The sequence below is a fragment of the Podarcis filfolensis genome, assembly GCF_964270895.1.
Source record: "Podarcis filfolensis genome assembly, chromosome: 8".
NCBI classification, from domain to species: domain Eukaryota; kingdom Metazoa; phylum Chordata; class Lepidosauria; order Squamata; family Lacertidae; genus Podarcis; species Podarcis filfolensis.
Genome location: NC_139611.1, coordinates 43787507 through 43814979, shown reverse-complemented (window position 1 = coordinate 43814979; position 27473 = coordinate 43787507). Strand labels below are relative to the sequence as shown.

At 40.3% G+C, this 27473-nt stretch overlaps 1 protein-coding gene across 4 annotated transcripts in view; it reads right to left on the bottom strand.

Moving 5' to 3' along the window:
• CARMIL2 (capping protein regulator and myosin 1 linker 2) overlaps nt 1-24540 on the bottom strand; it is a 64535-nt gene extending 39995 nt beyond the window's left edge. Inside the window, exons 1-17 of one of the 4 annotated variants that reach the window (XM_083626415.1) lie at nt 24275-24540; nt 23618-23691; nt 21550-21638; nt 19591-19641; nt 17927-17986; nt 14925-15046; nt 13245-13342; nt 10688-10758; nt 9948-10021; nt 9027-9102; nt 7943-8031; nt 6568-6662; nt 4766-4852; nt 3675-3784; nt 2756-2833; nt 2011-2087; nt 540-644 (exon numbers count right to left, since the gene is read on the bottom strand). In XM_083626415.1, coding sequence (XP_083482541.1) covers nt 540-644; nt 2011-2087; nt 2756-2833; nt 3675-3784; nt 4766-4852; nt 6568-6662; nt 7943-8031; nt 9027-9102; nt 9948-10021; nt 10688-10758; nt 13245-13342; nt 14925-15046; nt 17927-17986; nt 19591-19641; nt 21550-21638; nt 23618-23657 — 1322 coding nt within the window. In that variant the 5' untranslated portion in view covers nt 23658-23691; nt 24275-24540. Of the gene's footprint in view, nt 1-539; nt 645-2010; nt 2088-2755; nt 2834-3674; nt 3785-4765; nt 4853-6567; nt 6663-7942; nt 8032-9026; nt 9103-9947; nt 10022-10687; nt 10759-13244; nt 13343-14924; nt 15047-17926; nt 17987-19344; nt 19955-20018; nt 20320-21549; nt 21639-23617; nt 23692-23773; nt 23921-24274 lie in introns of those variants that run through there. The other 3 variants (XM_083626413.1, XM_083626414.1, XM_083626416.1) reach the window with 3 other exon arrangements.
• Between the last annotated feature and the right edge of the window lie 2933 nt (nt 24541-27473).

The following is a 27473-nucleotide window of genomic DNA, read 5'->3' as shown; positions in this document are numbered from 1 at the left end:
TTTATTTCCAATTACTTCAGAACCCTAAACTGTGGTTAATTTTAACTATGGTTGGTTGAAACAAGCCAGCTTCATAAGCTATGGTTGGTGTGAAGTTGGGTTTCCCCCCCAAACAAGCCAAAAAAGATTAGCCACAGTTAGTTTGATTTAGATGGCATGACAAGTGATGTGTCATCAAAAATGGAAGTGAAAGCTTCTGAATTCCTTGCAGCTACACCAAAGAATGAGAAGGGAAGAGAGTGTAAGACTGGAGAATGTCTTGGTGTATTCCCATCACAATAATTTGCTGTTCATCACGACATCCAAACACAGCCATTAATTTGCTATGCATAAGGTTATTTTCATCCTTATAGTAGTTCTTCAATATAGATCACTCATTTACAAACGAGGAACCAAAGCTGGAAGAACAATGAATTACACAAGACTACAACAACCTATGGCAGATAAGGGACTTGAATCCAGATCACATTCAATATTGTCTCTCTCTCTCTCCCCCTCCCCTAATGGGAGCCAGCTAAAAACAACTATTTACCCCTCACCTCAAAGCCTCTGTTGGTAACTTGGTTCCAGCCAATGAAACATGTTGGAGAGCAGAGGCTTTGCTGAAGAAATTGCTGATTCCAACAGGAACATCACTGTTCTTTCTGAAAAGAAATGCAGTAACTTAAGTTCTATGGGCAGGTATCAGGACCCACAGACCCCTGGAACTGGATCAGAAAACACCTCCTCACTAGAGGAGGATGAAGGGAAGGGCCATAGCTCAGTGGCAGAACAGCTGCTTTGCATGCAGAAGGCCCTGGATTCAATCCTCAGCATTGCCAGGTAGGGCTGAAAAGGCTCCCTGCCCGATAACCTGGAGAAAACAGCATAGACAATACTGAGCTAGCTAAACCAATGGTCTGACTCTGTATAAAGCAGCTTCTTATGTTCCTATGATGTCACCATGAATCCCAGGACCAAGGGAGACAAGCAACCCAAAAGGAACACTAACACTCATACCACCTCCACAATATTCCATCCAGGGTAACTGCAGACTTGTGAGACCTGATATGGCCTAACTGGACTCATCCCTTAACTCTGGACCCTCCATGGGGTCCTAAGGAATAGTAAAGGCAGAAAGTCCAAAATGAAGCTTAGTCCTGATGCTACTGTGCTCACTTGGCTGAACAAGGCATCCCATGTCAAAAGAGGAAAAACACTCAGGGTCATGATCCCATTAGCACCCCAGGAAGGGTGGGACAAGCAGCCTGAGTAATTAAACCCTCTGCTGCTGGCTGGAAGACCTGTTCATAGCAAAGCACTATTCTGCTCAGCTCTTTTTCCTGGCTCAGGACTAGGTCCTCTGACTGCCTGCACTGCTGGACAGCTCCCCTGCCTGGCTCCGACAGCTGAAATGAGACAACCAGCTCCCCTAATCACAGGGCATCCCCTTAAAAGTAGGTGATTGTCAGAGGAGACTTGGGTAGACTGTCCCAAGACCTTAGGGGAGGCTGAACCCATTCCACCATGAAATCTTCATAGTCAAAAGCTTGATTTGGAAATGTAATCCTCTGCCAAGATCTTGCAACCAAAGTCATAAGAATGTACAGGATTGTCACTCAACACAAGAACAGCACCTAAACTTGAATTCAGGAGCAATGCAGATTCTTTATGTGAAGCAGGAGCCAAGTCAGGTTTAGACATCTGGACTAGGCTATCAGGAAGTACCGTAAGTCATTACTCTAGAAACCCACTGAACAAAAGAGCTTCACATGCATATTTTCAAGCTCTTGCCCAAAATCACAATGGTTTATGGATTTTTTTAAAAGCTCAGTTTAAAAGCTCTACCAACTTTTATACCATTTTGTCTTCTTGTACACCAATTTATACACCAATTTGAGGTTTTATGGTACATAAATCTAGTGAAATAAATAAATAAATAAATAAAATAAAACTGCAGGCTGGCATAATATGCTACTGCTCTCAAGTAGCCTGCCAGAAAGGTGCAGGGAAAGCACACCAAGCTCTTACTTGTGTGTATAAACGTTCTTGGATAAGTTCAGGTGGATTAGGCTTTCACAGCAACCAGCACCCAAGGCATCAAAAAGCTGGGGACAGAGGAGGAAAAGGTCATGGACAACTGCGGAAAACAAAACAAGCTCATGGTCACCTGTGGAATTCTGAGAGTGCCACTGGGTTCCATAAAAAGTTTTATATTTTGGATTTAACTGCTGACTCAGGCTATGGTCACATGCTATACCTTTAAAGCACATTTGAAGCACATTCTTCCCCTCAAATAATTATTGGCACAGTGGTTTACCTCTCACAGAGTTACAATTCTCAACAACCCTTAACAAACTACAATGCCTAGAATTCTTTGAATTGGGAAATGTGCTATGAATGTGCTTTAAAAATATATTATGTATGTAGCCTCAGTCATTTTGGCTGAGGGTTTTATCTTGCTGTTTTATGAAATTGTAGGTTTTGAATGTTGTAAGCTGTCCAGAGTGATAGTATTGATTTTGTTTATTTTTGCAACAGAAGGGCAGGATATCAACGTTTTAACAAACAAAATAACTAGCAAACTCCATTTTCAAATAGAAACAGCCACTGCCAGTGAGAGTAGTCAGTACTTGGTTAAATGGACTAAGGGTCTGACTCATTTTAAAGGAACTTCACTCGTGACAGCACAATAATACAGGGTCCTCATTCCGGGAAAATGACATGGTACAACATGCTTAAGAGTAAGAAATAGCAGCAGCTGCCAGGTGCTCACCACATCCAAAGCGCAGGCTGTCCCAGAGAGATCAAGGTGACCTAAAGCATTTGGCTGACTCAGGAAAGAAAACAAGCCCTGAAAGGGGAGAGAGAAAGAGAGAGAAAGAGAGAGAGAGAGAGAGAGAGAAGACTGACTTGTTGAGAAAGAAAATTGCAATGCCGCTGTTGTAAGACAGCAAGGTCCACCGCAAGCATTTCTTTAATGTACTCTAGAGCTGCCTTTGAAAACTATCCAGAAGCTCCAACAGGCCTAAATGCCACTGCTAAACTAATATCTGGAGCTTTCTAGATAGAACATGACTCAGTTCCTTATTTAAAGGCATTTATAAGCTGCTTAATATTTCAGAAAAATCTAAATGGTGTATAACAAACAATATACTGTATCATTAAAACTAAACTCAATAAAACTTCAATGTAAAAAAACAAATGAAAGTGTATAAAAGTGAATAGAACAAAAATATCTTCATTGTTTACCTCTATGCTTCTGAGCTGTTCACCTTTAAAGCCCTGAATCACCAGCAAAAGTGACCCCTTGAGCCACTTAAACTATCCAATGACTTTGCCTGGTGATGAGACAACTTAAAACTTGTGAACTAACACAGAACATTTTAGCAGCGACAGGTCTTGTGGGACTAGACAGCAAGATAAGTTAAGTTTTGGGAAGAGAAGGTGAAAGGCCCAGAAAACTCTTCCTGCAAAGAGACAACTACTCCAGAACAGCATTGTTGACTCTGTTATTTCATTAGCTTCTGCAGAAATGCAAAAGCAAATGAAACCTAGATGCATTGATTTTTAAAGACTGTAATTCCAAAACAGCAACATTGGGGCTGAGGAGCAAACTTTGAGTCCCTGTCTGTGTCTGAAACAGGAGGCGAAACACATCTGCTACACAGGTTCCAGGGGCCATGAATACTCACGTCTGCACCTTCAGCGGCCAGGCTCCCTGGGTTCCCAGAAAGGTCCAAGTGGAACAGAGTAGTCCTGTATAGTCTATTGGAGCCTAGCGATTGGCAAAGGGCCAACATTCCTGGCAGGCAAGAGAAATCACAAAGAGATGTTAAGGATGCAAGTGCCAAGTTACACAGAGGAAAGTGGAGGGCAACTGTTTCATTTGCAAGGTTGGCCTTGCTTAGCTCAGATTCTGACATTGACTGGGGAAATTTGGTATATACAGAGAACTAAATCTTTACCTGAAGTGAGAAAGCATTCCTTCAGCTAGATAAGCACAGTTGCATGATATGCTCCAATGCAATTTATAGATTTGTTAAATATCAACAACTGGTACATGCAGGTCTTCCATCCAGTGACCCTGTTACAGGGCTGGCTCTACCATTAGGTAGAGTGAGGTGGCTACCTCACCTCGGTCAACTGATTTTTGATGTCATGAAAGGTCAGCAACTTCTTACTTTAAGTTGGAATTATTGTATCTTCCCTCCTGGTAAGAGGCATTTAAGGGATTTTCTGCCACAAGTGGTCAGTCTTGGCTTCTATACACTTTTACTTGGCTGTACCCATGGAGCATGCTGTCTTTCTTCCATCTCAGGTAAAAAAGTTATTGAGCTGGTCCCAGTGCCATTAAAGAACAGAAATTGTCCAGTTGGTTTTTATTTATTTATCAGCTTGTTTAACTATACCAAGGCTCTGGGGGTGTCGTGCTGGATTTTGTAATTTACATTTTGCTTTGGCCAGCCCTGGATCCAAGCAGTGAAGAAAACAGGCAATGTATATTTATTTTATTAAAAAAGGAATATGAACCAGTATTTAATAGAACTAATAAAACATTAATATGGAAGAATGAAGGAAAAAAATCTAATCACTGCAATAAATCTCACAGCAAGATAACATTAATAATGACACTACAATAAATATACTATAAATAGATACCACAGATGAAGATTTAGATTTCATTTCTCTCTGATGTGCTAATGCCATCCTAATACAGCATCCTGAAACAGTACCACTACCCCAAACCCTTCAACCATGGACTAACAACTGTTTCCCCCTGTACCTTTTGGAGTCAAGGAGGTCCTAGCAAAGTTCAAGCTTTGGAAGCCCTTGATGCTTTGCTCTAAGTTCTGGCTGAGAGCAATTATACCTAAAGAGAGAACAGAACCCTTGAGTAGACATAGAATGCAATTGTACTGCCATGTACCAGTACTTCAGTGGTGCTTCTAGGCAGGCAGTTCCTAGTACCACCCAAGAATTATTCTACCATAGTAAACTACAAGTGGCATTGCAACAATCAACTTTCCACATAACTTGGGTGGTGGTGGGGGTATTGTAATTTTTTTGTATACATCCTGCTATGCTTCATCCACATAGATGGGCCAGAAAATAACCCATCAATTTTTTTACATTTTTTTTCTTATCAATAATTTAATTTGCACCATGGTATTTGTTCATTTAAGAGTAATTACCTGTGAGATGTCATGATTTGTTTTAAAAAAGGTTTTGATATACAGATGTTCCAGATGGCTCTTAGACAAAGTTTTTAGATTAGAAGTATTTTAAATTGGGGGGGGGGCAGCACATTGATAAAATGGTGGCAACTAGTAAGGCAGTGGGGAGTTTTAGAAAAATACTCTTTTATTTAAGATTGCTTCCTCAGCTTGGGCCCTCAGGATACTGTCAGCCTACAACTCCTGTTATCCCTTACCGTTGGCCATGCTGGCTGGGGCTGATGGGAGTTTTAGTTATATATAAAAATAGGATATTAGCATTTTAGTGCTAACTAAAAGAACAATTATAAATAAAGAGGAACAGCGATAATATGATGACCACTTGAAAAGTAATAGTCCAAGTTTGCCAAGTGGGGAAAAAGTCTACCTGCCCAATGTATCAATACACATTTTGCAACCATGCCACTTGGGAATACTGAAAAAGAAGCACAAAAGCAATCTAGACTTGGAGAAATTCTACAAAAGATGGAAGCAGCACTAGGAAAAGACAGGACTATATAACGATTGGGTGATGATATCGTGATGCAAATTTTCCCCAAGGTGAATGAATGACACACAGCAATTACACACTAAATGCTATTTGTTTAACAAATTCGCTCCTGTTCCCCAAGTTAATCTTACTGCATAAGCCAGTGTGGGCCAGAGCTAAGCTTGGACCAACATTCAAATCCAACCTCTTCGTCTTCAGTGTAGGGATTTAAGACAAATTTCTCAGCCTTAGCTCCCCATTGGTAAAGGGAGACTGATGGTCACCTACCTCATAGGGCTACTGTAAGGTCAAACACACACAATAAAGATGGTGAATCACTTAACAAATTAAAAGACCATATTTATAACAGCTGAAGCACTCAGACTAATTGAAGACTTGGAAAGGTCTCTTTTCTATCAGTTCATGAGGGCAGAGAATGCAACTTTAGTAATTGAAAGTTCTAAAGGCAGAAACAAATGAGATTCTCTATACCTAGGTAACTGCAGAAGGATTTAGCCAGAAAATAGAGCAACCAAGTAAATCGTTAAGACAGTCAGTGGTGGAGCTTCATGCTCTGGCACTGGGGGGCGGAGAGCAGGCGGGGGTAGGGCTGGCGCGCGTCCCGGGGGTGCGGTGTGCTGCCCGCAGGGGTGTGACGCACGTCCTGGGGGTGGGCATGCCACCTGCAGGGGTGTGGCACCTAGTGCGGGGGGGGGGCAGCTGCAATTGAACCCTACTGGGATTGCGCTGCTGGGGGCGGTGCACTCCACCTGCATTCCTTTTCCTCCGCCAGTGAAGACAGTGAACCAAGTTTATTATTATGGCCAGAACACACAAGTCACTACTATGCAATATTGGCTAAGAGATCAGAAATTGCACTACCTCGGTCCTCAAGCAGGTTTCCAGAAAGATTAAGCATGTTTAAGGTATTGTTTGGATTATTGTGAAGCACTTGGGCCATCCGTTGAGCAAAATCACTGCAAGTGAAAAAGATTTTACACAGTAACAACAAATCCACAGATGAAAATAATAGTGACTCACATATTTTGACTTCTCTTCGTGCCAACCAAACATCTGTGGCCACTAAGAACTTGCTCCTCTCCCAAGGGTTGATACCTTGTTCCTGATTTTGTGCTGCCCATCCAAAGCACAGTGCAAGATCAGGAACGATTCCTTATTCTCCTCTCAACTCCAGCCATGGAACAAGAGATGGAGAACTCATCATTGGAAACACATTGCATGGAAGCAAGTCCCAGCCTGAAGCAAGTCCCAGCTCTATTTTGGTTCTGTGTTGCTAAGATCTGCTCCTGACCTTGAGACTGGGGAGGGGAACCATCCCTTCCATCCCTTTAGATATGTTGAGTGGAGCACAAGGGTGAGGATGATCCATGACGCCCACTCCAGTTCCAAGATTAGGGGGCAACCTGGTAGCATCCTATACTTGCCAGAGGTTGGTGGAACACTCAACATTATGATCAAAATATGAACTTCCAGATCTGCCTACTGACTGGTGCATGGTTTGCAAATTTAGCCCAGACTGAAGGTCAAAGTCAATCTGACTAAAAATGTTCTGGTGGGATGCCCATGAGGATCTTTTTAAACCCACATGTGTGCAGCACAAACTCCTACTCAAGTCTTCTTGAGTCCTTCTCTTGGAAGAAACAGAAGGTCAGAGAAGATCAGAAATAGTTCTGGTTACCACAGCAGGAGGCATGGAGACAATTAAGTGGCAGAGCTTAGAACTCATGCTCTACTCCCGACACATTCCTATTCATAGCTTTAAGTATTCGTTTTCCAATCTGTATACTGTACAAGCTTGTTGGTGTGTGCTGCACTTGTATCTTAAACTGGTGTTTATCTGCCACTTTGTGTGTGACTGGCACAATGCTGTCCATCTTCCACGGGATTTTGCAGTGCCTTCTGGATCTTTTAAATCACAACCGTGTATGACCATGCTGGCTGGAGTTGCAGTCCAAAACATATGGAGGGCACCTGGTTGGTGAAGACTGGTTTATGACACACACTTAAACTCATTTCATTAATCAACTAAGATTCCATAACATCCCTAATTCTTTTGCTGGACATTTTGCTCAGTCCTAAATAACCGGTCTGATCATTGCCACAGCAAGCTGTTTGTTGCATGATGTTAAAAAAAGTGTACCTGTTGTCATGCAGTGTCCCACTCCCAACAGCAACCACCATTTATTATGAATTCACAATATATTCATAATGAAACCTCCAGACTTTTTCTGCTTACAACTTCAAGCCACAGTTTTCCAACACCAGCTCTTCCAGGGTCTCTGATTTGCTGAGAACATGGAGAATCTGATCCAGGATATCCAAATTCTAGGGCAGAATAAAATATACTGTGAAGCCCTGCTAGGGAAGGTTCAGGAAGACATTTTACTTCTGACATATGAAAGAGGCAGAGGCAGTTATTATCAAAGAACTTGTAAATAATTGTGGGAGGGGGGGAATAACAGACATTATATTAATCACCAACCCCTATAACATATTAACAACTAGCAGAAAATTGAGGGACTAAAAAAGTCTCTTTTCTATATTCTGATTTTCCCCTCGCCCTACTCTGAAAACTCACTTTCTCCCACGGAGGTTGTGTTCCGAGTGCCCCTGCTAAATTCAGTGGCTACCAGGATAGGGCCTCCTTGGTAACAGCACCATGCTTATGGAATAACCTCCCAAGAGACGCTTGCCTGGCACCATCCTTATGCTCTTTTTGATGGCTAGCACATACCTCCTTATTCAGCCAGAGTTTTTAAACAACTAGTGCTTTTAATCTGAGTGTCTCAGTTTTATAGTTTATATTTTGCTGGAAATCTGCAAGCAGCACATTTTTATTCTTTTTATATTTTTTTGTATTTCTAATATTGTATTTTAATAATTTTTGTGAGCTGCCCACACAAATGCCAACCATCGTGTCATCATCATAAGAACCAAGAAGGATGCTTTTTAAACCAGGTCCATCTAGCCTGGTACTATCTACTCTATCTGGCATCACCACTCCAGGCGCTTTTCACATCACATACTACCTGATGCTTTCAACTGGGGGTGTCAGGGATTGAACCCAGGCCCTTCTGCATGTGAAGCATGTACTCTGGTGATCCCTCTCCAATTTATATTGATTTGTTTTCTTTATATTCTGCCTTTCTTCCATCACAGAACTCAAGGTGGTATACATGGAATTTGCATGCAGTCTCCCATCCAGGCAATGACCAGACCCAGACCTGTTTGGCTTCAGCAAGGAAGCTGCATCCTGTGGTCTTATGCTTCTGTCCATCTCAGGGAGGTCCTTGCCAAAAAGCCTAGCACATTGCACTCACCAGTTTGAAGTCCTTGCAGCACAGCCTCGTGAACCACTGATTCAATGACAGGCTAGTCACACTAACAGCCACATCTCTGCAACAGGACAAAGCAATATTACATAGAAAATGTATTCTGCCAAGTTGTACCATTGGTCCATCTAGCTCAGTATTGCCAACACTCAATGGCAGCATCTTCAGGGTTTCAGGCAGGGAAATATCCAAGCCCTACCTACAGATGCCAGTAATTGAACCAGGAATGGGACCTTCTGCATACTAAGTAGGTGCTCAACAACTCAGCTATCCATTGGCCCCATCCACCTATCCTAATCCACTATGCACCCAACAAGAGATGTAGCTTATTCAGTTCTACAAAGTAATTAGTTTAGAATTTAAACAGTTAAAATCTAGACTCTAAAAGGCACAATTCACTTGATTTATTTTTTTAAAAACAGTTTATTTTTTTAAAAACCCAATAAAGATTATTTAAAAATTGTCTAACACAGCAACTCCCCATTTGATCTAGATTCAAAAGGCCTGCCTACTTATGGAGGTCTTCAGCTACATTCTAGACAGACACACTTGGGGCCAATGCAGGGAAGATGAGGGGAATTGAAGGGAATCACACAATTGCTTCATTGAGTATCTTGAAACTCATATGCACACAGCATTGTTCAGCCAAGCTTTGCACTGACACATAAACATGGCTTGAACTGGGAAACTGAATTCCTGAATTTCTTAGAATACTGCTGATTTCATGCTATTTTAACACTGTATGGTATGACTGCATATCAGGTGATATTCAATGAAGTCCTACTCATTGAAATGAATGAATTTAAATTAGTCATGTTTATGGTCTAATCTGCATAGGACTAGCTTTCAATACCACCTCATGGATTTCACCCTTCTCACTCCCCACCCTATTTTTTTATATGGACTCACTGGCTGTGGAGGTGGTTGAAATCCAGCAGGTTGAACTCCCTGCATTTCTGGTTGTGATAAATATTATCCACATCCTTGAAAAATAAAAATAAAACACATTAGCACATTGCAGGGAGGTAAGAGACCATTTGGCAAATTCACATAATGATTAAGATGCTAACAGCACTACCCAGCCACCTCTAAGCAGAAGAGTTCCACTCAAGAGTAATGATGAGGTTAATATCAGTATGCTGAGCCAGACTTGGCATACCTGTGTCTTGAGAACTACAGTGGTACCTTGGCTTACGGACTTAATCAGTTCCGGAAGTCTGTTCTTAAACCAAGGCGTGCTTTCCCATAGCAGTGGGGGACTCAATTTACAAATGAAACACACTCAACAGGAAGCAGAACATGTTCTGCTTCCAAGGCAAAGTTCACAAACCAAAACACCTACTTCTGAGTTTGCAGCATTCTTAATCCAAGTTGTTCATAACTAAGCTGTTCTTAAACCAAGGTACCACTGTACTTTACAAAAAAAAAAAATTGTACACAGGTCATGCAGGCTGGAACTGGGGGAATACAGACACAAATGAGTTGCCAAATCACCATCTGGAAAAAGTGCATGCACACATTAAACTCATTGATGCAATGGGAGACAAGGAAATGGTGGCATTTTCTGGCCCTTACTTTTTTTCTGCCACCGAGTTGTGGGTTATTCTTAAGCATGTTGTTTTGGTATGAATGACTAATTTGTGTCTTACCCACTGGATCTCCTCTTGGAAAGGGAGGCCAATGTAATCACAGAGAGCAGCGTATGTCTCTGAAAACCCACCTGTAAATGTGAGAGGATATTAGCAGAACATGTTGCAGAACAGAATTTACAGGCTGATCCAAGTTCTAGATCTAAACTCTCCTTTGCCAGAAACTTAGTAGCTGGTCTTAGGTAAACCACTATCTCTCAAGCTCAATTACTATACACCTATCTTGCATGGGTGATAATGAGATTTCAGAGATTATGGTATTTGAAGACTCCAAAAATTATAAGACAGGCCATATAAAAGTGATTACTTTTAAACATATATATAATGCAGGAAAATCACAAGATATAGATATTCTGAGCCAAGAAGATACTTTGCCCAAATCAAATATTTGGGCCATTAGTAATATCACTCCCATTCCTCACTCCCATTCCTCACTCCTCAACCCTGCCAACAATCCTTCTGGATACAAAAATAGAAAATACAGCTGTAAATCTATTAAAAAAAACTATTAAGAAAAAACTATAAAAAGGTGTACATTCAAGATAAAGTAAAGCAGTAGCGGAGAAGAGATGTGAGTTGCCACCAGCTCCATTCCTCCAATTTGTAAATATCTCAACAGACCTCATTCGTTACAACAGCAAATGTAGCTACTGAAAAGTTTGGACATGTTTGAACTATGAGCGCTTTGACTGTATATCAATCTTGTATTTCTTACATTTTTATCCTGCCCTTTTTTTTTTTTTTTTGAAGGAGCTCAGAGCAGGGCACATGGTTTTTCCCCTGTCAAATTTATCCACACAATAATCCTGTGAGGTTGGTTAGGCAGCATCAGAAAGAATGAATGACCAAAAGTCGCTCAGTGAGTTTCACAGCTGAGTTGGGATTTAAACCAGGGCTTCCCCAGCCCTAATTCAACCCTCCTAACGGCCACACCATGTCACAAAAAGCTGTCAATGCTAAAATTCTCTCTTCTTTACAACTATTTAAATAGCACAGGAGCCCTGCTGTCCTCCTTGGCATCTGGCCACTTGACAGCTGCACAACCATAGAAACCATCATCTCATATATACAGCTGATGCACAAAGCAGCCTTCTTGCCCAGACCTTTAATGGTTTATAATGCTTAATTGGATGCTGCTGCTTAGCTTTATCGGCAATTTCATCTCCCATTTTACTGTCTGGCTGCTTCTGCTTCTAGTGTTTCATTTTTAAGATGTTGTTTAAAATTGGTTCATATTTTATCATTTTGTGAACAGCTATGAAGATAATCAATAATTGTTAAGGCAGGATATAAATATTCTATGGACCAATCCTATGAAAGGTTACTTGGAAATAACTATTGTGTTCGGTGAAGCTTACTCCCAGGTAAACCAATAGAGGATGGCAGTCTTAATCAAGGGAAAGATTGACCATATGTGCACATGGGGAGATGGCTGCATAAGCATCTGCAGTCTAGGGCAAGTTCTACATAAAATGATTCCTAGAAAGGGTGCCAGAGTGGCAGCTACTAGCAACTCTGTGCTTCTGAAGCCAAGGTCAAAAACACACACATACCTTGCAGCCCTATTTTCCAATCTGTGCTTATGCATATTCATATGAATTCAGAATTGTCAGATTTTTTAAAGGCTTGAGCACTCTAAGGGAAGTAAGCTTTAGTTTTACCACCAGTTTAATAGTATGTTTAAACTTTTAGTTTAGTTTAAACTTTTAGTTTAAATTGTATGTTTAGGGAAGCTTTTAATATCTGATGAATTATTGTATTTTAATGTTTTGTTGGAAGCTGCCCAAAGTGGCTGGGGAAACCCAGACAGATGGGTGGGGTATAAATTATTATATTATTATTATTATTATTATTATTATTATTATTATTATTATTAAACTAGCCTTGTATTTAAGCACTCACCTAGTTGCCACACACAACAAGAAACTGCATGCAGGTGGAGAAACATGTTCTGTGCTTCCTCTGCGCCCAATATAGGAAACAGTGGGCTGTCTGAGGAGAGATGGAGCCATACGTCCCTTCCCTACGACCCCCAGTAGCTCACTTTTTTAAAAAGGCTAAAAACTTTTATAAGCATATTTTAAAGGCTAGTTTAGACTAGGGATAGGGGAGAAATTTGATACACTTTGCAGAGAGGAGCCTACCTAACTCAAACTTTCAGAAACATAGCCATCCTTCAAAATTTGCATTCTCCAAATTTTGCAGTTCACTTATCCAACCAGGGAATGGGTAACAAAATACATAAACTAGGACAAAATGTGCATATAATTGAGTATGTTAATGAAGATAACATTAAATTCATTATATCAGGAAAAACTGCATAAACAAATGTGTATATTAGGAGAAATTCACACAAATGCTGGTGAATTTTCATGAGGATTTTTTTAAAAAAACAATAATTGCAAACAGCTGTGAAAATGTGGAGCAAAATGAGAAACCAGAATTGATATATTTCCTCATCCCTAGTTTACAATTCTTACATTCTTCACAACTATAGTTTGGCTCAACATTACTTCCAACATATTTTTCTCCAATAATTTTAATATATAAAGATTACCACATGGGTCTTGATTTTCCTTTAGTAATTCTTCCAAGGAATCTATTATCGCTTTTATTCTGTCGAGCAAGATGGGGGAGGCATTTTGGAGTAGGTTTCTTCAAAACAAAGGGAAAAACCAATTACATTTTTTTCACTGAAGGCTTAGAGGACGCACCGGTCAGGAAGTTGGACAAAAACATTATTATCAGGACAGACACAGGAAGCTCCTGATTCCACCTACATACAATTAAGTCCACAGCCATCTAGTGCCTAAATCATATAACAACACTGTCCACTCATGTATCCCCCTAACTTTCTTTTGTTTAAAAGAAACAAATAAATTGGTACTGTTGAAACATCTGGTGCTTAAGGTAATCAGTTACGAATCTCTAAACCAAAAATGCTTCTGGAAACTTCAACCAGAACAAGTGATCTGTAACACCCTGTCATTCTTACAATATTGCTCTGGCACAGTCTCAGTAAATCAGTTTCCAAGTACTGCTTGTATATGTGACCATTGTACCTTCTCAGAAATAAGAAGGTATTGTAGGCTTATATCTGGTTTCAACAAAATATCATCTGTGCTCCATTCCTGCCCACCCCTTATACATTAACTGGAGTCTGCCATGGCTTTGTAAGATGAAGATGCTAGAGCACAAGCTTTGTCTGCAACCAGTCCCAGGTTCAACCCCTGGTGTTTGCAGACAGGGCCAAGAAAGACTCAAAGCTTATTATCTGGAGAGCCACTGCCTCTCAGTGGTGATAATACTAAGCTAGATAGATCAATGTTGTGTAGTTATCCACAACCAAGTACTTTATTGTCCTCTCATTAGAACTGTTATTGGCTTGAGTCTTTACAAAATACGAAGCCCAAGAAGTGTTGGCTGCCCACTGCATTATCACTTCTTGCATTATCTGGGTATGAAACATGAGCTAAAAATGTGCTTTATCATAAAGCTATGGTCCCTTTCCCTAATGGGCTGTGTCAGTGAGCATCCGCTATCCCTTTCAAGTGTAACAGATGCTTCAGACAAGATGCTTTTGGGAAACAGATGCTAGTATAGGATAGTGGATATAAGACTGAACTGTTAACCAATAAGTCACTTGTTCAAATCACGTAATGAGTCTATAGGAAAGCCTCAGGCATATCACTATCTCTTAAATTCTCTACTGTTTCACCCCACGTCTTCATACCTGCAATGTGAAGCATAATGACACTGACCTGATTTAAAGGGTTGTTGTGAGGCAGGGATAACCAATGTGACACCCTCCAGATGTTGTGTACTACAACTCCCATCAAACCCAACCAGAATAGCCAAGGATGATGGAAGCTGTAGTCCAAAATATCTGGACAGTACCATGGTGGCTAGCCCTGTTGTATGTTTTATTTAAGATAATGTACCTGATTTGAGCATGCTAATGTGCTATATAATAATAACCACTCCAAACCCATCTAACTAGTTTGGCCTTGGTCACCAGCGTTCAGCCCATATCTTCTAATGTAGGCTGGGGGACCTGTGTCCCACCAGATTTTGTTCGGTTCTAACTTCCATCAGCTCCAGCCAACATAGTTAATGGTCAGAGATGGTGAAAATTTTACTCCAACAATATATACAGGGCCACATGTTCCCCCACCTGTTCAAAAGTCTCCAAAATATGTACAATCTTGGGCTTTGGTAAACTACATAACCTCCTTACCCAGGTGAAGAAATTGGAAAGATCTTCTTCAGAGATGTGACTACGTGGATGACCATATGCTCCAAATCATCCAATGACAAGAACTCAAATTCAAAAGAAGATTTATCTGTCTCCACGACAACCTTTAGTTAAGTAGAAGAGAAGACATAAGAGGGGAGATATTTTCTATTTAAAAGTTTCAGTATTTAACCAATAGTTATTATCTTATAATACACACTATTTTAAAGAAGGGTACTAAAATAATATTTGTAATGATAAATAATTTATAATAAAACATTAATACTCATTTTGTTGTACAACATACATGAGCTTTTTCTTCTCACTATTACTATTAAATTAAAATGAATAATTTTCTTTAGAGAAGGGAGGTATTATGAAATTATCACAAGCAAAAAAAGGAGATGTAATAACCCCAATTCTCCTCTGGAAAAGAGGACGAGCTACACAGAAGATGCTAATATCTTAAAAGAAAATAATGGAAAGCAAGTAGAAAGGGTATATAAAAAAATCCCATACTTTCTATCTAAAGAAAAATCTTCCAGCAAAATGACTAAAATATTGAACATTTGTAAATATTTTCACTCCTCAGGCTCCAAATGTGTCTTGCTCCATAGAAGACTGAGTTGATTTTAAAACATTTTATTCCCTGCCCACCCACTGAGATGATCTATATCCTCAGGGAACTTTTTGAAAGAGGGAGAATTACATGATGTATTATGAGAAAGTGCCTTTTGTTATATCACTACTGAAGTTAAATAGATGTGGACCTCAGCAATGTCCAAGGTCCTCATAAGAGCTTTGAGCTTAAGGAATAATATGGTGTAAGGACACTTGATAACAAATACACCTGTGCTTTAAAAACACACTCACAGAGAGACACACACAAAGGCAGAAGAACCTCAAGCACAGAACAACAAAATACCATGTAGGAAAAAAGTGTATAAAAACAATCTGAAAGCAAAATCTGACACAAAATAAGCCAAATGATGCTTATGGCCCTGTAACCATGTGCCAAGCAACTCTTATTTCATAGGTCCCAAACTGTTGTCTTTGTTGGTATCGCTCTGCCGGGAAGGTAAACGGCGTTTCTGTGTGCTGCTCTGGTTCGCCAGAAGCAGCTTAGTCATGCTAGCCACATGACCCGGAAGCTGTCTGCGGACAAACGCCAGCTCCCTTGGCCTGTAAAGCGAGATGAGCACCGCAACCCCAGAGTCAGCAGTGACTGGACCTAACGGTCAGGGGTACCTTTACCTTAATAGGTTGCTAATACTACTGGCAAACAATTCAAATCTAGGCTAATTTCAAAGTCTGACTCAATCATCAAACAAACCAGTTTAATATTTCCTTTTTGATTGTTTGTAGAGTTGGGATCTAATAATTATGTTTGCCTATATGCATCATCTTCTCTGTAAGAAACATTGGAAAGGAAAGAAAACATTTCTGCTAAATTTGAGTTCTTATGGTCCCTGCAGTGAAAAATTAGACATGCTCCATAGCCTCCAATATTTCACATGTGAAAACGAACACATAATGAACACATAAAAAGCAAAAATTGGTGCAAAATAGGGGCAATAAATTTCTAAGAATTGTTAGAAGAAAAGAGAAACAATTGGTTCGTGAATAGGGGGAGCCAAACTGGGATTTTAGCTGCTGAATTGCAGTTCCTAGTTTGTTTGTTTTTTGTTTTATTAAATATAAGGATAAGACTATAACATGAATTATTAATATAAATAAATTAAATATAACTAGAACTTAATGGGAGTACAAAGGTGTTAATGTACTTAACACTTAAGTGCATTACAAATAATAGCAACAAGCATAGAATGAATTACTGCTGAATACAAAAATATTAGGCACAAAATAAACAATACATAATAAAAGTGAGAATAATGCGTATGGATGCATATTATCTTGAAACTTAACGCTTCAGTAGTTGATAAATCCAGTGTTCAACAAACGTGTATAGATTTTGGGGTTCATTAAATTTATAGTTTACTTTTCTCTTCAAAGAATCCTGAGGTGATTTACAACAAAGAGTAAAAATACAATAATAAGAAATACATAAACATGTGAAAAATATAGTCAGAATACAAACATCCATTTGCTAGTGCTGCCCAAATCCCCACTGTCTAAGGCAGTAGTCAACATTTTCAGACACCTTTAACCCAACCATACACCTAGGGACCAATTTCTTAATTATTTGCTATATATTTGTAGGGTGGTAGATGAGTCCATGACCCAGGAGTGAGTCCTGAGCCATTTGAAGACTGATGGTATACTCTTATTTCTTCCATATTTTTATAATGGGCAGGTTGGCTCATTAAGATATTTGTCCACACTTTATTAAACCAATCAAAAATAGAATGTGGTGTAATTCTTTTTCTTTTTTTTTCAATTTGGGGAGTGCCCTTTGATTCTTCAGTAAGCATCAGAAACAGGATTTTTTTTTTACCAAGAGAGAATGTCATCTACTGCCCTTTAACTGCTGGACATGAGTAATTTTAATGACAATAGACTGGCTGTTTAATGTCAGAGCAATCAAAAAATTTACTGGTCCCACTTCTGTGCCTTTTACAGTGGTCTGACACACATAAATCAAGCAGCTGAAAGCTTCCCTGTCATTTTATTTCCAGTGCCAAGAAAATATCACCTTTATTTCTGTACATCAGTTTTGTTACAGAAGGTACAGAAGTAGACATAGTAAATAAAATGGAATGGAATGGAATGGAATGAAATAAAATGGCAACATTAAGGATGGTCTTGTTGGTTTAACGACATGATTAAAATGAATATTTGGGACCAGTTATATACAAAATCTTGGTCTATGTGCACATATGACAGCTTTGTAGCATTTACTGTGGGGAAAGATTATCTGGCATCTGCCCCCCCAAAAAAACCATTAGACCCTTGCCCCATAGGGAGGGGAGGAAAAGTGCGCTTAATGTCTGTACGGCACAGGGAGAGAATCACAACAGCCTGATCCCAATACATCTTGCACTCACCCGGTTATCTCCTCCTATCGTGATGATCTGCACACCTAAGAAGCTGAAGCTAACTTGTACCTGCAGGTGGAAACATGCAAGGGTAGGTAAGTGCAGAGGGATCAGGTAGCCAATGCATTTTAAAGGGAAATCTAAAATGTAAACCTGTGTGTGTGTGTCCTTCATAACTGATGCAATAACAATATTTTATTCTTCAGATATTTTCCATCACAGAAAATGCTTTCATATCATCTTGTCTTGCATAAGCAGTGAGCACAGCTCTCCTGCAGGTTAAGGTCCCTTCCAACTCTACAATTCTATGAAATAATATGTGTTTTCGGAAGGGGAGAGTTGCACAATAGTTTATACTTTAGCATTTTAAACCAGAAAGTTATATGGAACTCCCTGCCTATTGATATTAGGCAGGTGCCATCGTTATACTGTTTTCGGTACCTGTCAAAAACTGTTTCATTTAGGCAAGCCAACCCATACATGTAAAAACATTTGATTTTAAAAATGTTTTTATTTTATCTATATTTCGATATTATTTTGTCTCCTGTTTTCAAAAGTCTTATTTTATTTCTATTTTGTAATGAATATTTTATGGAAACAGCTTAGAGATTTATTATTATTATTATTAAACAGTATACAAGGCCTGTGATATAAATAAGGATGTACCCCTCCCACTTCCCCAGTCAAGAAAGACCTGAAAGCTGAGCCTCAAAAAAGAAACATGAGCTGCATTAAAGCAAAATGTAGTAGAATAGTAATATTTTTTAAAAAACAAACAAACTGAGAAATTTCACTGGTTTGTTATTCAGTTTGTGCCTCTGGTTTGCCTGGGACTCCTGTGGTAATGAAATAGCATATTATGTAACAGTATGAGGGGATTTTTAGTTTGGGGAGAATTCCTAACTAATAAAGAAAGCCCATACAATGCACAAACCAAGCTGTTAGACTACAGTGAAATGGCAAAACTGCCCGGAAAGCTCAGGAACCAAGAACACAAAAACTTCAAGAAAGAATGGAAAAATTTTATTTAGGTGACCACTGTAAGCAGATGAAAACATTAGCAGGATCTTAATCTCACTTGTAACGTAACAAACACTATGGACAATATGGACAGATACAAAATATAGATTATAAAATACGGTAATATGCAGTTTAAAATGTTGACAATAGGTCCCATGGAGAGGATGGGGGACGGGAAGTCTCGAGTTTCAGAGAAATCTCTCTATACGGATATGTAGTTGGTATTGTTATAAATTTATATTTGTAAAATCAAATAACTATTGCAAAGATGAAAGAAAAAAGCAAAAACAAATCCCACACAATGCTAGAATTACACTGTTGGGGGTGGGGAATAATATGAAGCCACCAAGGCTTCTAGGCCTCCAGAGACCAACTGAAAATGTGGTATTTTAGGTAGGAGTGCAAACCTGACTAGAATGGCTAACTGCTCTGAGAAGAGAGCCACAAGGGCCTGCTCTGGGGTTCAAGTTCATTTCATTTCATTTATACGCCACCTTCCTATTTATACACATTTCATTTAATTTATACGCCACCTTCCTATATTACAACACACAAGGTTGTTTACAAGCTGAAGAAACAATCTGCAACAAAGAATAAGCTGATTCAATACAAAAAAAAGTCCTAAGAGAAACCATGGTCAGGGCAGGTCTTACCTTGACCGGGAGTTTCGCCAGCACCACCAGGGCTCGCCAGGGCATCAAAACCTGGATAGCAAGGCAAGGCCAAAGAGAGCAGAGATCAGGAGGAGAAGGAGGAGGCCTAACTTCATTTTCATATACAGGGATTTATGAGAGAAAATGGTGAACAATGTCTACAAGGGGCTTAAGGACTTACTCTTGCAATTTTTATCAGTAACCATGGGGGGAAGGGCATAATTTTGCCAGAGGGCCAACTTTGAGAAGGCTGAGAGAAACTTAAGGCCTCAGTCCCCAAATAAAGTATTGCAGCGAAGGTTGCCACTTAAAACTGCACGATCAAGAACAAGCACACAGAATTGCATAAAATGTACATGTGCTAATTTATAGGTACAGGTGCAAATTTTCAAAGGATTGCTGTAATTTAAATAAGAAATGCAATATACCTCATCTGTGTTATTTTCCTCGAAAATAAGGTGCTGGAACGCAACGTGAACTCTGGTTCTCTTGTAATGGCAGCCCACCTGAGAGGTGCTGGAGCTGAGTTCCAGTGATTTTCGGCTGAAAAAAGCCCTGCAACTCACCATGATGGGGGAAGACTGATCAGGTTCTCTGTGTGCCTGATCAGCCTGCTCCTCAGCTGTCATAATTGTGGATTGCCAGCTTCAAGGCACCTGCTATCTTTTCTTAGGGTTCCTCATATCTGTATTTGGATCAGGCAATCCTTCAAATAGAGGGCTGTCCTTTGCAAAGTAGGTTGTGACTTATTAAGACTATTTATAAGCTGCATTTCAAAGCAAAAGTCTCAAGATGATTTCCAACAATATAATAACTGTGTGTGTTGTGAACCACCCTGTGATCATCGTATTAAGGGTAGAATACAAATTTAATAAATAAAACATTATACAGTAGATTTAAACACACACACACACACACCCCAATAACAAAATGGGGTGGTGATGGTGAGTATATGCTTTTGCTAGCCTGAGCTAATTGGAGGAAAGGAAATAAATAAATAAACAAACAAACTGCAATTCTTTAAAGAACCTCAATTTTATTTTATTTTGGTCAGAACAGGCTGCATCTACGTTACAGGATCTATACTCTGCAGTATACTGCCTATTTTATATTAAATTTCTATACTTTTGTATCTGTTGTCTCCACTGTTTGTAAAGCTAGCAGCAGAATCCTTAAGAATCAAAAATATTTAATTGATTTTCATATTGTTGCAATCCAACCAGGGCCCTTATGATGAAAGGTGGGCAAGAAATCTAAAGATTATGGGTTCTGCTCAGAAGTATGCTCAATTGAGTTTTAATGAACCTTACTTCCACAAGTACAAATAGGTAAGTGTATACAGGACTGCAGACTTAGTTATGCCTTTTCTTTTTCTTGTTAGTCCAATTGCATGTTTCATAAAGGATGAGACTGCAGCTATACCTATATTTCTCCCATAATCAAATATTTTGCCATTATAAAATATTTTGCCATTTTGCCATTATAAAATAAGAGTCTCTTTGCTTCTGACTGCAAAGCTTAGTTACTTAGGAATAATTTACAGTAACACCAAAATATGTGGAATGTACATCCATGTAAATATGCTTAGGATTAGTAAACTTGGTAATCATAGAATTGTAGAGTTGGAAGGGGTCCCAAGGGTCATTTAGTCCAACCCCCTGCAATGCAGGAATAATGTTTACTTGCAAACATACAACTTGAGTAGATATTACAGAGGTGCAGAAGCAAGTACTCAGCAGTACCAGATTACAGTAATTAGAATGGTATACAGAATGCTACCCTAATTCATTATTTCTCTTTACTCTTTATCAAGAAAGATCCATATAAGTGCTGGAGCATGTTGGGATGCATGTGACCTAGGAAATCTTTATAGGCCATGGCATTCAGCTGCATGGTGTAGAGACCTGGGAAACATACACAAACCAACAAGAGTGGTAAAATTGAGCTATCAATACATACCAAGACAATATTTTCAACTTTGGATTTGATGTGGAGTTGAGCATCCAGCAGGATAACGTCATGTGTCCCTAATAAATTGGTGATGCTTTCTGAAAAAGAGACAAGACTGGATAAATAAATGGCCTGCAGACATGTGGCAGACTTTGTCTTTTACAGAAGCCCCTAAAAGAGGGGAGGAGATCCTTGCCACAATCTCTAAGCTGGACTTGAACTTTCATAAAACTTTTCTCGAGCAGAATGGAACGTGGGAAGTCTATAGAAGACTGTAATTTTTTATTTTTTTTTAATGTGCTTGAATAAAATTAAGCCAAGTTGCCAAATTCCTGCTTAGAAACTTTGGTAGGTAATCAGTATAAAAATACATTACATTTTTATCATGCATAAATGTACATGGGTCTGGGTCACAAAATTTTGCATTCTAGCAGCATGTGTCTACTCAGAAGCAGTCCCAAGTTCAATAGGGCTTACTCCCAGATAAATGAATATAGATAGGATTGCAGTCTTAGCTGCCAAAAATGATAGCAAGGAATATGAATGTTAAGGTGAGGCTGGGCACAGAACCAGGACCAGAGGTTTTGGCAATTGGCTAAAAGTTGTGCTAAAATAAGATAGCTCACTTTCTGCCTGGGGGGGGGGGGGATTCCTCTAAAGGACCATACGAGATATGTTATCTAAGTATTTTTTGTATTATGCTCATTTGGGGGAGGGGAATCAAATTGCACCACCAGGGCCACGTGAGGCTGATAATTGTTGGCACTGTAGCATGCCAACAGGGGATTTCCTTCCATTAGCAGCTACAAAGGAGTGATTTTCCTCAGGACAGAAGCAGAGGGGGGAAAGGGTTACATTCACCTTCCATGCCTGCTGCAATCCTATCAGTGCCCATCTGTTTTCATTAAAAACAACCACCCATACACCTTTAATGCAAAAATGCATAATATGACAATACATTTCTTTAAAAAAACACTACTTTCTCAGTTTTTATATTGGGCTACTACATTTGTAGAAATGTGAGGAAAGGTGACCACATAAGCTGGAAGTCTACTTTTGTTTGACCTACTGACTATTGCGTAATTGGTATTATCATGTCTGCATTATCAGGAGTTTCTAAACTTTCTGGAGTCACCATCGGTGTGTTAAATAGTAAAATCAGAGACGTACATAGGCTCCCTTGTGCCCTTGGCAAGGAGCTGTATCGGCACCCACACACATTGTCCCTTGCTACCTTGGCAATCGCCAGCTCTCTCCATCTTTCTTCACAATTTTTGTGGGGGCCAACCTAACCAACCTCTACGTAGGCACCCGAGGAAAATACACTGACTGCTGAAAAATGTAATTCCATTGTAGCTCGTGGCAATTTTTGTTTCTAAAAGATGAAAGATTTATATGATCTGGAGAGAAACCAGAGTATCCAATTTTTGCTTTTAAAGGCAGTGCTAACCATTACCAGTCAAAGGGAGTTGATACACTGGGCTGTTAATTAAACTCTCAGGCCTTGTGAAGCTTGTCAGCTACTGCTTATTAAACTGCAGCACAAGAGTTTCTGTTCAGGCAAGATTGCTCTGAGATTTCAAAGTACAGTAGCTCTTGTGGGCCTTTTAGGCCTTCTAGATTCTTACTGTTTGATCATCTATATATGGAAGCAGTTGGAGGGAAAGTGCTAGATGACAGGCTACAAGGCCCAGCTCTATTATAATTTTTGGTGTCCCAACTTATTTTATTTTTAAGGTGCAGCTCCAACCCTCATGAGTGTAGAAAAATTGGTGCTAACCAAGTACACCTAAGGCATCTGAAGTCATATTTCTGAAAATTACGAGTTTAAAGCACCTCTGGTTGCTCCCCCTTTCCCTCCATCACCATAAAACATTATCAAAACTAACATCTCGGTCCCAAAACCAGAATTAGAGCTCAAATCTCTGGCCTAGAATTTAGTCTGTAAACGGAGTGACATTGAGGAAATGGAGGCAAGTTTTCCACAAAAGCACCCCACTATCAAAAATGACATCCAGAATCAAGGTGACCATAAAGGTCTCTTGGCCTTTCCTTGCATGACAAACCTTTTACGTACCATGCAGTTCTGCAGGAATCTCCTTGAAAGAGGCAGCCATCTTCTGGATCCTGCTCGAGCAGAAGCCTGGCCTTCTGCAAAAGCATCAGAATGAACACTTGTTTCCGTCAAGTTTAAGCAGGTTACTAGCAAGGCGGCAGCTGCCGTGCTTCCTACCTCCTCCTCTTCACCTCAGGGTGCCTCTTCCTGTCTCCCACCCACCTCAAAACATACTGAATAAGAAAACAGGCAGCAGGCAAAAGTAAAAAAAGCAAATTAGTTGAGCACAGCACTGAGTACCAGGGTGAGCTCTTGCTTGTTCTATAATGTATCCAAGGAGCAAACGGCATTGTGTGAAACTGGCCCAGCTGAAGAAAAGTCCTGCAGAACTTGGGCAATAAGCACTAAAGATTATTCTCTAGTTTTAACAGCCTGAGGGCAAACTGAAGGCTGCCATTATTTACTGTTGGACCAGCAAAAACAGTGAGCCAACAAACTGATTAGACAAATTCATTATATGTAAGTGCATCTATATCACAAAAGGGAAAGCAGTGGCCCTCCAGTTGTTGTTCGATTTACTATCTTACTATTCCTAGCTGCTGGCCTTGGTTGTTGAGAATTCAATAATATATAGAGGGCAACAGGTTTCCAATCCCTGATCAATAGCAATGACTGAACCTGCAACAAAATGTGTTCTCAACTTCTAGCTGTAGTGCTCCTCTTCGTGTTCAAAAAATGCAGTGAACCACATGCTTCTTGAGGATGTTTTACATTAGAAGGAATTCAGGCAGGGCATTCCTCTCCTGGGCCATTTTTCCTTTCCAACACTAAATGTTGTTTCTACTAAGCATGCTTAACCCATTGGGCTAGTTTTTAGTCCCCTGGTTACTGTTATTTTAAATTAGCTATTTCTAGCTTCCTCTAAGCCAGGGGTCAGCAACCCTTTTCAGCCATCCCTCAGACCATGTGGTGGGCTGGACTATATTTTTTTTGGGGGAAAGAACGAATTCCTATGCCCCACAAATAACCCAGAGATGCATTTTAAATAAAAGGACACATTCTACTCACGTAAAAACACGTTGATTCCCAGGCCGTCTGCAGGCCAGACTGTGAAAGCGATTGGGCTACATCCAGCCCCCGGGCCTTAGGTTACCTACCCCTGCTCTAAGCAGTTGATAATCCCGCTTCTCCATGGCCTCATACCTGTTGGCACTCACCCAAGTTCACTATTAGAACTAATGATGGCTAAATGGAGCCCTCCTGGTTGAATGGCCTTTGAACACCGAATACCTGGGAATCAAAACTGCAAGAGCCCTTCATATCCTTATGAACTTCCCAGTAGCATGTGTTTTATTTCTAAATTTAAAATATTTCTATTCCAACTTTTATTATACGGTCTAAGGCAGCTAACCCAGGGGCTATATAATAGAATAAAACCAACCACCAATGGTTGTCTATTATGGGAAATGGGATACTAGCTAGTCTGCTCCAGCAAAATTTTATGTTCCTAAACTGAACACAAGACTACGCCATCCATTTTTGAAGTTTCTAGGAAGCAAAAACAGGTTTTTCATACCCCACATCATAGTGTGAGCGTGTGTGCCACAAGTTGTGCAGGCCCAATTAACATTTGATGACAAATTCAGAGATACACATTGGTGTGGGGGATGAGTGTTCAGACCCCTGGGCTCTCACTTGTGGGGTGCCTCAGGGTTCTGTCCTCTCCCCCATGCTTTTCAACATTTACATGCAGCCGCTGGGAGAGATCATCAGGAGGTTTGGGCTGGGTGTTCATCAGTATGCGGATGATACCCAGCTCTACCTCTCTTTTAAATCAGAACCAGTGAGGGCGGTGAAGGTCCTGTGTGAGTGTCTGGAAGCGGTTGGAGGATGGATGGCGGCTAACAGATTGAGGTTGAATCCTGACAAGACAGAAGTACTGTTTTTGGGGGACAGGAGGCGGGCAGGTGTGGAGGATTCCCTGGTCCTGAACGGGGTAACTGTGCCCCTGAAGGACCAGGTGCGCAGCCTGGGAGTCATTTTGGACTCACAGCTGTCCATGGAGGCACAGGTCAAATCTGTGTCCAGGGCAGCTGTTTACCAGCTCCATCTGGTACGTAGGCTGAGACCCTATCTGCCTGCGGACTGTCTCACCAGAGTGGTGCATGCTCTGGTTATCTCCCGCTTGGACTACTGCAATGCACTCTACGTGGGGCTACCTTTGAAGGTGACTCGGAAACTACAACTAATCCAGAATGCGGCAGCTAGACTGGTGACTGGGGGCGGCCGCCGAGACCATATAACACCGGTCTTGAAAGACCTACATTGGCTCCCAGTACGTTTCCGAGCACAATTCAAAGTGTTGGTGTTGACCTTTAAAGCCCTAAATGGCCTCGGTCCAGTATACCTGAAGGAGCGTCTCCACCCCCATCATTCTGCCCGGACGCTGAGGTCCAGCGCCGAGGGCCTTCTGGCGGTTCCCTCATTGTGAGAAGCAAAGCTACAGGGAACCAGGCAGAGGGCCTTCTCGGTAGTGGCGCCCGCCCTGTGGAACGCCCTTCCAGCAGATGTCAAAGCGATAAACAACTACCTGACATTCAGAAGACATCTTAAGGCAGCCCTGTTCAGGGAAGTTTTTAACGTGTGATATTTTACTGTATTTTTGGTTTTTATGGAAGCCGCCCAGAGTGGCTGGGGAGGCCCAGCCAGATGGGCGGGGTATAAATAATAAATTATTATTATTATTATTATCTATGAACGCAGCATTCAATAAATGATTTGTCTTTGTAAAGAGCAAGGAAATAGATGAGTCAATAACTTTAATATCATCCCAAACAAGTTATATTTTTCTATGGAAATATGGAGTTTGCATGTTTACTTGCAGGCTACATCTCACACTTTATTGAGCTGGTGGGAACATTTGTGTACCCTTGTGCAAGAGAAAAATGTTACATGTACCCACTATGAGATAAGACTGGCTGTCCACAGCACATCTTTCTTTGCCATGTTAATAGCTATTCATGAAAAGTACTACCTAGAACCTCAGCCCTTGATAAGCCGATTTTCTATGTGCTGGAGCCCACACTTTTTTAGAACAGATGTATTAAAAATGCACTTATCTTAATTGGTACAATCCAGAAAGTGTTGTTAGTAGTATAGCTCAGCTCTGATATTGGCCAACATCACCAAATTGTTACAAACATTTCTGAGAATGCATGAGAAGCACTTTAGCAACTGGGAAAAGCACTCTGGAAACGCCAAAGTCCAGTATAACAGCTATGTTGTTTGTTACTCCCCCTTCAGCTATATCCTGCCATTCCATAAAGCTTTTTCACTACTTCCCCACCCCTTTGTTCTTTGGCAATGCACAGCCTCCTCCAATCCCCACTGTGGAAAGCAATATTCCTCTTGCCATAGCAAACTGGGAGCCAGTGTGCCATCCCCCTGCCCCTTGAGGAGAGAGTCAGCAGGCCAAGTTTGGTTGAAAATAGGTCTTACATTTGATATTGTTAGGTTGACCATGCTTCAAAGAAAATGGAAGGGAAGAACTCAGAATCTTGTGGATTCCAATTTGCAAGTACATTTTAAGCATCTTTTGTAGAAGTGATGTGCATGGCCCATTAATACAATGCATGAAAAAGCCAAAGGTGTCATTAACTGTGTGCTATGTGATTAAAATGCATATGTAGTAAATAAAAGTTATGATATATGGGAAAGCCCATTCTTCTTTACTGGGAAAATCTCCCCACTGAATGCAAACAGCTCAAAAAGGCAACATGTATTCACTCCCCCTTCATGTAAAAGTGATTATAAACTTGTTCCATCGTATTTTTCACACAACTTTTTGAGGTTCCAAGGAGGCAGAAAGCATGCACAC